General features: G+C 45.5%; 1 protein-coding gene across 6 annotated transcripts in view; it reads right to left on the bottom strand.

Moving 5' to 3' along the window:
- FUNDC1 (FUN14 domain containing 1) overlaps nucleotides 1–11,089 on the bottom strand; it is a 42,071-nt gene extending 30,982 nt beyond the window's left edge. For 5 of the 6 annotated variants that reach the window (XR_012898271.1, XR_012898273.1, XR_012898270.1 and 2 more), the window contains exons 1-3: nucleotides 10,252–11,089; nucleotides 7,659–7,815; nucleotides 4,450–4,525 (exon numbers count right to left, since the gene is read on the bottom strand). Coding sequence is in view for 2 of the 6 variants with exons in the window: in XM_075912798.1 (XP_075768913.1) it covers nucleotides 4,450–4,525; nucleotides 7,659–7,815; nucleotides 10,252–10,282 (264 nt within the window). In the remaining 4 variants the exon portion in view is untranslated. The remainder of the gene's footprint in view (nucleotides 1–4,449; nucleotides 4,526–7,658; nucleotides 7,816–10,251) is intronic. The other variant, XM_075912788.1, reaches the window with a different exon arrangement.
- Between the last annotated feature and the right edge of the window lie 2,004 nt (nucleotides 11,090–13,093).

The following is a 13,093-nucleotide window of genomic DNA, read 5'->3' as shown; positions in this document are numbered from 1 at the left end:
AATTCACAATCTTAGGTATGGGGCCCATGAATAACTCCTCCATTACACCTTGCTTGAATTTAAATGACACATTTTGATTTGCAGTCACTGGGTTTTGCTGAAGCCATTAACTCAAAAGAATCTGATTAGATGGATTATCTCAATGCAGTTACTCACAGGGGCTTTGTACACCTTTGTTACAGAACACAAAGAGAATGCAGATGTAGATGCAGCAGGAAGACTGCAATAAAGAACCAACTTCTCCAACAGCAAGTTTCACCAAAATTAAACCAGTCAACCTGAGGAAGTGCTTGTCAACCACCTCCTAATAGCATTCAGTTTTAATACAGACAATGTTTAAAAGTTTAGCCTGCTTCTGATTTAGAATCTGATACTTAGACAGTATTACCCACCACAATGTGTATAGCTTAACAAAATGTTTAAGATATTAATACAAGTCATACAGGAGTTAACAATGAACTAAAAGAAACAGAGAAGGTAAATCTTCCTTTTGAAGAGAAACTCCAGGGATTAGATCTTTGGAAAATATCAATCAACACAGAGACATTTAAAAAAAAAATCAATGCAACTACTGTGGTTTACAGACATTAAGGATCTGGCCCAAAAATATTTGTACTAAAACTTGTTAGATTCAATGCATTTGCTTAAAGGCAAATTTCCAATATAAGAAATTCCATTTGCTTTGGCAGTTCTGCTGAATGCCCCTTTCATGTGGTGCACAAAATTGTCGATTTGGATATTCAAACACAAAAGAATTGGAAAAACGCCCACCTTTTTATCACCTCCCATAGCATGTTGCCCTCTCCCATTTGCACTAAAATGTCCAAGCAGGCACTATGCCACGATATCATAGCTACCATAGAATCCTAGTGGAGTATCTAGCCAGATCAAAGTAGGCAGGTAAACCTAGTTTTATATCTGTCCCTTGTATGGTTTTCAAGGGTTCCCTTAGATACTAAGGATGTTAAAATGTGTGCAACTGTGTAACTGCTGAAAATTTCATGGTTAGCCGGTTACACACTATATTATTACACCGGGTAACAGCCAGTGCCCTGGGAGCCCGCTGTTAAGTGGGCTACCCGTGCATGCCAGCTCTCACCTGCCATTCCATATCAGAGGCGGGTGCACAGGGCAGCAGACAGCTCCCTGTGAGCCAGCTACTGCCCCACGCTGTAGGAATGTAATAATATAGTCAATTAACCGATAAACAAAAATGTATAGGTTAATGCTATAGACTACAGGTATTCCTCCCACCCCCAGTAAATTTGTTAGCAGGCTGGCCAGCAGCCTGACTCAGTCCCGGCTTGCGCCAGGTCCAGGACCCACCCCTGCTGCAACTCTGCATTTAAAATATGTTAGAAGCCAGGTGGGCAGGCAGCCAGGCTCAGTTCCGGTTTGTGCTGGATCCGGAAGCTCAGACCCCTTCCACTGCAACAGGGGCTGCTGCCTGTTTTTTTTAAAACTGGCACCCCTCACGGACCACTCCTGCCTGGCACCCCACACTGCTGCCTCTGACAGAAAAGCAGCAGTGTAGAGTGGCAGGGGGCTCTCCAGGAGGGGCCTGAGTGTACTGGCTGCCAGACCCACCCCTGGGACTATTGAATAGTCAACTGATAAGAATTCATGAGGTTAATCGACTATTCAATTCACCAATATTTAACATCCCTACTGTGTTGCTGCCTCTGGAAGCTGGACAGGGAGCCGTGTGCAACTGTTTGGGTAACCGATAAGCTCATGCTTATTGGTTACCCATTTAAACAGCTACACTCTTGTAACCCTATTATTACAGAATCACTTAAGTGAAGACTTGAACTCATCAATGGTGCTTTAAACGGAATGAGTCCAAATATGAAAAATGACTAACTATAAATAAAGTGTTTCATAATTAAATTATGGCTAACAGAAGATAAGGTGCCAACGGGAGCAAAAAACAGTAAAACATTTTCTTGTTAAATTGAACAGATATGACTAATATATACAAGTAAAGGGGCATGCTCCATCAACATCTTCAGATGCTCCAGGAAACTCAGATTCTCCCCTGAGTGTTGGCTCACCTACTTCTCCCAGTAATCTCTCACAATAAACAGAACTCTTCAGTGATAAGGTGCTTTTTAAAAAACAAAGCAAAAAGCCACCAGTCACTTTTCAGAGCGAACCCACATTTTAAGGATTTGACCTACTTCCCCCCCACAGTTCTCCTTACTATCAGAAACTACTTAATCTAAAGGTTATTAAAGGAAAGATATTACAATTGTTGCTGTTTTGTTTTAAGACTTATTATTTGCTTTTATTTTTTCAGTGCCTCTATTATAGTGGACTTGAAGTGGTCTTGTAGCAGACACATTAGGAGGATTTAACCCTATTTGTTTAATTAAAAAAAAAGATACACAACCTAATTGTTCAACACTTCAAATTTCCATGACATTCAATCAAGATAATAAGACCATGCTGCTTTCTTAATTGATCCTTTTCCTTCTCTTTCCTCACCACAAGACTTCTTTTTAATAGGATCAGTGGTAATGTTGCTAATTGAATTAGCTTGTTTTCAGAATTTGACTCATTATATATGAGAAACTAATCACATAATATATTTTGTTTTATTTTCCAACTAGGATCCCTTGAAATTAATGTAATATAAACTAAAAATATCTGATTTTTTCTTGAATTTCAGAAAACTTTCACAAGTTGGACCCTATGGGTATATCTACACAGCAACATTCTTTCAAATTAACTTAGTCCACGTCTATACAGCAGGCAGTTATTTTGAAATACTGTCAAGCTGGAGGACTTCCGTTCCTACTTCGACTCCAATAACCCTCATTGTATGAGGAAGAGTGCTCTATTTCAAAATAAGTGCTGTGTAGATGCTCCCTATTTCAAAATAAGCTACGTAGTTGACATAACTCGAAATAAGCTATGCAAATTGAGCTAAGCCCTGCTGTGTAGACACATCTTACTTGAGTATCCTTCCCAGCAAATGGGCCCCATTCTTGTTCCAGTGGATTGCTCTGGTATCTGTAATTTCTCAACATTTTGCATTACAAAACTTGCAACTTCAAAACAAACCTTAAAGGTAATTGCTAGTCACAGGCTGAAAACCTTTCAACCTGTTCAATGAATGCATTCAGGAAATATTCCTGAATTAAAAGTGAATGTACTTTGTATACTTACAGGTGATTTTTAAATGAAAAAACTGAAAGCCTATAGAAATGTAATTAGACTACCACACAATTTATGACTAATTTTTAATATGCAAAGTACCTAGATTTAAATGACTAAAACATTTACTTCTAGAAGAGTCTGATCTGAATTAAAGGTAAAGACAACTAAACCTAAACGTACATCTGAATAGTTCTACCCCACCCAATTCCCACCCGTAAGTTTTATCAGATATTTTCCATAGGAAAGGCCAACGCAATCTCCCTCAAGATGTACATAAACCGATTCAAGAAAACTTGTTTTCCCCATTTGTATATAGACTCTTTAGTGATTTACTCACTGTTCTTTCTTTAATTCAAAATTTGTGACACAAATTGATAAGGCTAGCCAAGTAATAGAATGTTGTATTGCTAAGTAGGAAATCCAGTTCTGAAACCCAATCCCGTGCTCTTCTTAGTTTAAACAGAGTTTGAAGGGCAATGAGTACTTTTAACTCCACAGGCTATGCCTACATGAAAAATTGAATCATTCTCAACTGATCCAGAGGTGTACAGGTTTAAGGCAAGCAATTCAGTGTGTCCACATTGATTTGTGCACCATCTCCATGTCTGGTTTATACTACACAGTTTCTGATGCAACAGCCTTAGGGTACATATTCCACAGTACCAGGCACAACTAATAGCAACGGTCTGTCTTAGATATTTCAAAAGACCAACAGTAGAGAAGGACACTTTTTGAGAAAACTACCAGAATCATTATTAACTCATTTCAGTGTTGTCCCCACTGGCAATAAAATGGAGCAAATTGAAACATTTCTCAGACCTGCTGAAAATCCATACCATTTTTGGAACATACATAAACTAACTGGAATACCTGTATGAGAAAACATGATATTTAACAAGGAAGGGTGGGCAATTACAATAAGGCAGCCTGATAGGGGTAAGTCTGGCAATGTTAATTCAAAAATAGTATTTTAATTTTTGCATTAAGGTTTTCATTCTTTCAAATCACTTGAAACCATTTTTATTTAAAAACATTAGATTATTCCTGTTCATTATAACATTTCTGACCATTAATTTTACATACAGTTTTTAAAAGATAAGTAAAAATACACCAACAGTATTTTTCTAGTATTTGGTAAGGCTTATCTGGTAAGGCTTACTTAATAAAGGACATAGGTATAGAACTCTCCTTCCTTTCCCAACCCCAGTATAACCAGGAACTGAGTATTTTCCATATAATTCAATTATAAAACATTGCCTAAATATTAAAATATGAAATTCTGTATACCTGAAGTAGAAGAAATCCACCACCTACTGCAGTTGCTGCAAGTTTTCCAACTTTCTGGAACAAAAATCCTGCACACCTTAGAAGACCCAAAAAACAACATTCCAATAAAGTTAAGATTGTCTGGCCCACAATGTCACTTTTCAGAATTCTCATATTAAATCCAACTATGATTTCAGATTACTAAAATGAGTTTCACTTTCTAATTTCTTACTCCGCAGCCTGCAAGGTATAAAACATTACAGACTTATATAATATTAAGATGTTTTGGTCACATAGATCAGCTGTTCCCAACTGCCAGTCTACGTACTGGTGTCAGGCAGCAGACTGCTGGCTGCCGGGTCACAGCGGCCGCCAGAGCTGAAGGTGGCTTTTCATGGCAACTCACTGCACCACAGCTGGCTTTAGCTCCAGCAGCCGTGGTAGCTGATTTTGCCCGGCAGTAGTGCTGGGGCTGAGGAGGCGGCAGGAGGTAGAGCAGGCAGTGTCTCCCTTCCTCCTCCTCCCTCCCACCCAGGTAAGTTGGCGGCCTGGCTGGAACTCCTTGGTCCTCCCCACCTCTAACCATGGGGACATGAGACATGCTTGGAGAGGGAAGGGGCACAAAGGAGGAAGAGTGCATGCCGCCAACAGCCACTCCCCTACCCACGTGGCAATAACAGCCATGTTCCCTAGATGGGGTAGCATCACTCTGGAGAGTGTGGGGGATAGAGTGAGGTCTAAGGAGTGTTGAGTGAGGTGTGGTGGGGGTCACATGGCAAGAGGGTTTTGGCATGGGCTGTAGAGATCAGGTTAAAAGATCAAAAGGCACAGGGTGTAGGGTGGGGGGGCAAGAGGGTTTTGGCATGGGCTGTAGAGATCAGGTTAAAAGATCAAAAGGCACAGGGTGTAGGGTGGGGGAGGTCAAAGGGTGTTAGGTACTAGGGAGCAAGGGGCTGGGCTAGGGTTAAGGGCGGGGGGGAGAAGTGGCTGGGGCTGAGGGACAGCGGGGTTAGAGGTGTATTACAATGGGTCACTGGTTATGGAGCCAAGTGTGCTGCAGCTTGTACTTCTGTCTTATGTGGCAGCAGATCTGAGGGTGTCTGAGCAGAGTCCAGGGGCCTCAGAGCTTGTGGAATAGGTAGCTGCAGGGGCAGTGGGGCAGGATCAGGGTTTGGCACAATTAGCAGTCATAGAGTTTGTGGAGCAAGGGGCTCCAGAGGGTAGCAAGGCAGGATCAGGAAGCACTGGGACAAGATCCGGGGAAATAGGAGGGAGTCAATTTCAGTCAGGGTTTGCTGGGACACAGCATGCCAAGGTTGGCAGTGACAGCGGCTGTAGGACAGGCCCCAGGCAAGACATGTGGTTGACAAAAGAAAGGTGGCAGTAGGGGGTGTTGGGAAGTGAAAGACAATGGGCATTGGGGTGACAGACTTGTGAGGTAATGGGGTTAGTCGGATATAGGGGATATCAAACAATGAGTTAGGCATGTTTAATAATACAGAGACACAGAGTACCAGGGTTGGCTAGACGGGGTCAGGGGGTTCTGGGGCTGGAGCTAAAGGGATGTGTAGTGACAAGACAGGGTCAGTGGGTGAGTGAGTTGGCAGACAGGGAGAATTTTATTTGTATGTTTGCATATTCACTATTTGCATAATGACTGTGCAAATAAAATGTTATCAGTCCACCAAAAGTTTGTGAATGGGTTTGCCAGTCCATGGTATAAGGAAAGTTGGGAACTACTGACTTAGATTAAGCACAAGACTAGATCAGTGGGATATTGTCAACTAATGGTTATTTGATGTCCTCTGTGAACTGAGTTGGGGGCTTCAAGCCTTGTGTACACACAAATTAAATTGCACCACAAACTGGTACAGTCGAAGAGTTCAAACAGTTATATCAATATAAAGGTGCCTTTTTAGGTACATCTAATCTGGTAGGGAAGGAGGATAAGCTATACTGGCTTAAGGGACTTTTGTACCAATATAACTGTATCCACAGCAAGAACTATGCAGATTGAATTATTTAATCAAAAAACCCCAACATATCCCCAAACAAAATAGTTAAACCAGTATAAAAAATGTGTGTAAAGAAAATTCTAGTCTATTTTCGGGTAAAGAAAAGCTTCTGTACTATTTAACCTTTATGGTGGCAGACACGGAGATAAGTCCAGCACCTTGGCCTCTGCATGCTGGGACTTGAGCATTTTTGTAGGGCTCTTAAAAACAGGTTTCACCGCTGCTCCACAAATGGCACCAGTTTTTTAGATAAATACTTCAATTTCTATGCACCTCAATTTGACACTTGTCATGATTTTGGCACTAGACTCCCATTATACCTAAAAACACCAAAGGCTTTTATGCATTTATCTATTATTTATAACATCTATAGGGAAACATAGGTTAAAAATCATATTAAAACTACCAATTTCCCCCAACTCTATTATGAAACACCCCATATTATTTACACAATCTTAAAAATAAGTCTTTTCACCATTTATGCTTTTTTTTTTTTTTTTAAAGACTTCACTCAGCCTAGTCCATAGAGATTCTATTGTCATTTAGCCAGCTTTACTTTCAGGTTCTCATGTATTTGCATTTTAAACATAATACCATTGTTTAAATCCAAAAGTATCTGTTTTCATAAATGTAAAAAAGTGTGCTCTTATAATACTAATATTTCTATGTAAGTACTTAATACTTTATACTTATGATTGAAGTTTTTTTTAAAAAAAAAAACAAAAACAGAACATTTCACTACCTGTAAGTAAAATTGTAGAGAAGTTCAATTTAAGTGGCTTTTGCTTTTAAATACAAAAGCACTTTCACTTAACCTCTGCTGTGCCCCACAATTCTAACAGTTTTACATGCAAATCTTATTCACAACAAATCAATCAGGTAGTCATGTCTATATTATACATAATAAAATATGCTACTCCATAGCAACACAATCATTATATACAGTAGTTTTCCATTTGTTTTTTTTAAAGAAGTGTCACATCTTCAAAACTCTTTTACAATAATTGGCAAAGAATCTCTTTTATAATAGGTGCATTCCAGACAGGGAATTTGAAGTGTGATCTAGTGCCAGTTTTTTCCTTATCTCTTGGACTTACAGTTAATTAGAAAACCAGGCAACCTCAAACAGCTTATCATTTTGAATGATACAGAACAATCAAAAATTTAAGAACAGTGACGTGCATGGCATGATAATTAAAAGAGATCCTCTCTCACCAGCCAGTCACTCCGCCCATTACAATCTGAGTGGCTACAGAATACTTTTCTACAATTGGTCCAGAATTTCGGCCAAACACACGATTCCACCAATGGTGACGCCTTGCATATTCTGTTAAATCCAATACTTCATAAGAATCATCATCGCTCTCATGCTCTTTAAAAAAAAATTCAAGATTACCATTAGTGACTCTCCTTTTAGTAAGTTGTTCAAAGCAAGTTATAAAAGCATTGGTTCAACTTCTCAATTGCATAGTAAATTTATGCTTTTCGAAAACTAAAACGACTAACAGAATCACTAAGTTACTATAAAAGTCTCAGCCATCTTTTTTTAAATTTTGAGGTAAATATGGGTCAACAGACTGGTAAATTAGGAAGACGCACAGATAAGGCTAGGGTGTTACCATATTACTATCACTTGTAAACAACATTTAATAGTCTTGACTACTTAAGATGGAGGACAAGTGACTCAAATAACAGAAACATCAGCCCTAACAAGCTGGCACTGAACTTTCCTGTTATCAGTGGTAACTACAACTGCAAACCATCCACTTTATTTATTATGTTGGGGATAGAAACATCAAACAGGGATTATATTTAGCAGGCCTTGGCCACCCACAGTTTTTGTACGAGTATTATGATGGTTAGGGCCGTGATTATTGTTAGCCCAAACTACAGGGCTGTGCCCCCTGCTCGCTAAGATTGCTAACCCCCTCTCCCTTGGGGTAGGCATCTGGCCAGGGGGTAGTAAGCAGGAGAGGACTGGGGGCAGTGTGTCTGGCCAGGAGGGAGGGAGCAGGAGCAGGCTGGGGGTAAGTGTCTGGCCAGGGAGGAGGGGACAGGAGTGGGATGGGAGGGGGCGGGGGGATGGAGTCAGGATCTGATGGCAGAGGGGATTCGGGGTGTTCTGGAAGGCGGGTGGGTGGGGGCTTGGATAGCAGAGGGAATGTGGGGCAACACAGGGGAGCGTGCACAAGGTCAGGCTCAGATGGCAAAGGAGACCCTGCCCCAGCAGTTCCTCCCCGACAGCGCAGCCCCCAGAGGTGTGAAGTGGGAGCTGGAGCTGCCCAGGCCCGAAGGGGAGGGCACCGAGGCTGGCCACAGCAAGCAGATGAGACCGGAGGCAGATGGCAGCAGCACGTGGATGTTGATGACATCATTCCGTCATCCCACAGGAAAACTTTTTTTCTCTATATAAAAAAATGTTCTCCTGTAGGACGACAGTGACATAATCACCACACTCTGGTGTCCCCACAGCCCCTTCCCCTGCCTTCACCCACCCTGCCTAGAACTCCCCCAGGCAGCTGGATCCAGGCGGCCTTGCCCCTCCCAGAAGGCCAGGAGCTGCACAGCCTTTCCTCCTCACACGCGGAGCTGGGATAGGGATGTAAGCAATTAGAAGACTATCTGGTAAGCTTTTAGTGACTCGACTAAGTGCTTTGCCCCCCCTTCCCCCACCTTGCTGTCTCTATCAGAGTCAGCGCGGGGGGGCGGAGGGGGGGGGGGGGAGACAGGAGCCAGAGCTGGGGGAAGTGGACAAAAACTGCTTCCCCCCAACACCATTTCTGCGGAGGGCAAAGGAGGCTGAGGCATAGTGGAGAAGCCAGAACTGCAAGCCAAACAGCCTTCCCCACTTGCAGGGGAAGGGGTCGGAGCCACTCGCCCTTTCCCTCTCATGATGGGGAGGTCGGCCATGGCCTTGGCGCAGGCTCCCCTGCGGCTAGAGGAAAGAGCTGTTGCTACATTTCAAAGATGGAGGTGCCCTTATCCCCCCACTCTCTGGGGGTAGGCATCTGGCTAGGGGGTTGTTGCCTCAACTATTCAATGAGCCAATTCATCTAAATTTAACATCCCTACAAGGAACCACCCTATACCAACCTACAGCACTTTTATATCAGTAGCGTGTCTATGTGGGAGAGAACTATGCCAGCGTTGCACCACCACTCGGATCTCTTTTTTTGTTTAGAGTCAACAATCTTCATGTGGAAGGCAACTATGGAAACTTCTTCACCATCACCCTGGCTCTGTGAAGTACCTTATACATTCAAAAAGACTCAGAAGGGTACACGAGAGGTCCTGTAGCGCCTTAGAAACTAACAAAGAGAGATAGAAAGATGCAAAGAAGTGGGGTTTGGCCCCCGAAAGCTCATGATGCTACACACACACACACACACACAGACACACACACACACACACACACACAGACACACACACACACACAGACACACACAGACACAGACTCTAATGCGCTACAGGACCCATTCGCTGTTGTTGTTTTTTAATTCTTACATCCCTGGGTTGGAACAGGCTCTGACCAAGGCCCAGCCTGTCTCATTCCTCTACTTCCTTTCCGGCGCAAGCGAGGGCTGCTGGGCCCTTTCGGTGGCCCCCGGGATCTGACGATCGAGCAGCCGCGCCCGGACACGCCGCACACGGAGCCCCCGCGCCTGGGCAGCCCCCAGAAGCGCTGACCCCTCCCCCCCGCAAGCCGGCCGCTTCCTCCCCAGCCCCGCCCGGCGGGGGCAGAGCGAGGGGAGGGGCGGCCCCCCGCAGGTCGGACAGCGGCTACCGCGCCCGCGGGGGACTCACTCACCCGAGGCGGAGCGAGGCCTCCGAGCCGCCATGTTAGCGACAGCTTGCGGGGGCCTCCGTGGAGCCGCGCGGCTCCGCCCACCGGCCGCTCTGCGCCGCCACCCGCCGCGCTCGATGCTCCCGCCGCTCCGCTGGGCGGCGCAGGCGCAGAACGCGCCGCCAATTCTTCAGCCGCGCTGGCCAAAGCAAGGTGGAAGGGCGGGGGACTGACGTCATTGCCCCAGCTGGCCCCGGAGGATTGTGGGGATTGTAGTGCCGGGCCCCTGAGTTGGCCGGCGCTGATGTGGGGCCTGGCGGTGGCGCTTTCGAGCCTCGCGCTGGGCCCAGTTGCTCGCCCGCTCCAACGGATGCCAATCGCTGGGGGGGAGGGGCAGCTGCCATTTGTCCCTCGCCCAGCACGGCCGGCCCCGCGCACTAACTGCCCCTTCCCCGCGCTACGTCACAACCAGCCGCACACCTGGGCTCGTGCTCCCAGCCCGCGGGGCGGCTCACGGGACAGGGGCAGCGGCCGCTCGCGCCAGGTCTGGCCAGGGCCGGACTGGCGGGTGCTTGCCTCGGCGGGGCAAAAAGGAGGAGGCAGCGACGCGGAAAGAGGCTGGGCCGCTCAGTGTGCTTGGACGCTCTCGGCGAGTGAGCAGAGGGCGGGCTGATGGCTCACCCCGTAGCAGGCGGGTCACGCCTTGGCATGGATGCCGCTAGATGTTTGTGGTTTTCAAGATGAAGTTGCCTCGTCATCACCAGAACTCAAGACAACATTTCCAGAGCTGGATTTTGGCAGCACCAAGGCCCAGTCAAAAAAAGGAGGGTTGCCCGCGCTCCCAGGTGTTTCTGTGGGGGATCAGATTTGGCTGGGATGAAGCCCCCTCTAGGAAAGCTGCCAGAAGTTCCAGCTTAGTCTCTAAAACAGCGCTGGGCAAGATGCGGCCCGGGGGCTGGATCTGGCCGGCCTAGCACTTTGAGCCCGCAGACTGCATCGGGCTGCTTTCTGTTTGTAGCTTGCTGCCCGTGCCACCAAATTTCCAGGCGGTGGCTCAGGAAACCAGATCCTATTTAAATGGTTCATGGGCACTATGCTACCCTAGCATGGGGAGGAGCCACAGGCCCTTTAAATAACTGCAGCAACCCCAGGCAGCTGCCAGGCAACACAGTACCGGCAGTGCTGGAAGACGCCAGAAGACACAAGTCCATTGTTTTTAATTCAAAGCCTCCAACCCCAGGCAACTCTGGAAGGAGGCTAGTCCTCAGCCCGGCCCCTTCTTCTGCAGGCCCTGCCTCTTCAAGGAGATGGAGCCAGTCAGCGACTACCCACCAAAATTCATTAAGTGGTCCCCTTGTGAAAATTATTGCCCACCCCTGCTCTAGCAAGTTTGAGCCTTGCCTAGGTAAAAACCCCTCTGCTTGGCTTTTTGCCTCACCTTCCTGCCTGCCTCCTGGAGCTGATTGGCCATTCAGAGATGCTACAGGCAAAGCACTCTGCTTCCCCTCTGCAACCCCAAGCCATTCTAACCAGAGAAGAGGGAGCAGAAAGATTGCAAAAGATGATGCTTCTTCCCCTCTGCTCCCTTCCCATGAGTTATGAAACAGCTTCTCTACTGCACCTAGCCTGGGAAGGGGCAGAGGAGGGTGAACAGCCCTTAGAAGTACAACCCAGGCTTGGGAGATAGGAGTGAAGAACCCCAGGAGGTGCAAGGAGAGGCTGAACTCAAGAGACGGGAGCAAGGGATGGGTGGCTGACATTGTTGAATAGATGGGTTGTGGGAAACAGGCTGAATTGATGTGGGGTCTGAAGCGTGGGGGAGGAGGGACAAGACAGACTGTGAGGATGGAGGGAGAGCTCTTGCGGGAGGGACCAAAAATCACTTTACCTAGTACATTTGAGAGCCTAAAGAACATTAACTCACACCCATACATGCACAGTGGGGGATAGGCAGGAGGGTTTCAAAACTCGACACACCAAAATATCTTTTTTAAAATCTCATGGTTTTGGGAGGCCAAAATTTTTTAGTGTCTGATACGATTTTTAATTTTGTGAGGTTGGCACTACTGGTGAGTAGTACCGTGCCTAACTGTCTGGGCTCCCATGTTGTGGTAAGGCCAGGAGTGTAGAGTCCAACACCCCTTGAATGTAGACCAAAAATTTGTTGACGACTGCCCTTACGACACAGTGCAATGTTTATGTGTATGTATGGTGTGGCCACCAGTGGGTCACCATGATCTATGAGGTAGAGATGCAGACACAGGCTTAGCAGCTCCAGAAGAAAAACAGTTCTGTTGTTTGCTGTTTTGATAAACAACCCCTAGGAAGGCAAAAATCAAACTTTTCATCTGTCTCTGATGTTACTAGATTTGGAGGGTTCATGCTGAAGGTAGTGTGGCACAAGATGAAGTTGGGACTATGAGCAGGAGCAGTGTTCCCTCTGATGATGCCCATTTCTATTTTATTCATCTCAGCCAATGCCTTCAGATGCCTTACACGGAGTTTCATGAAATTGTGTTGTAGCTGCATCTATACCTTAGAGAATATATATAGTATCATGAGCAAAACCCACTAATCCACTTCATCAGAGTTTGTCACAAACATACCATTCATCACACTAACAACCAAAATTAGTCCAAAGTATTACAGCCAGTCTTCACTCCCAAAGTGAGGGCTGAGGGTTTGCTCTCCCAGCCAGCCAGCAACTCTCCCTCTTTAGCTTCTCAATCAAAGTCTGACATCTGCTGCAGGTGCTATGAGACATAGTTGATTGGGCTCCTCAGCAGTCCATTAACCCTTTTTTTTATTTGTGTGGAGTTTGTATACCCCATCACATCATTTATCTACAAGTTCCAAAACTACTGTT

This window comes from Pelodiscus sinensis, chromosome 1 (assembly GCF_049634645.1).
Source record: "Pelodiscus sinensis isolate JC-2024 chromosome 1, ASM4963464v1, whole genome shotgun sequence".
NCBI lineage: Eukaryota > Metazoa > Chordata > Testudines > Trionychidae > Pelodiscus > Pelodiscus sinensis.
Note: the sequence above shows the minus strand (reverse complement) of the source record. Positions and strands in the feature narration are given on the sequence as shown.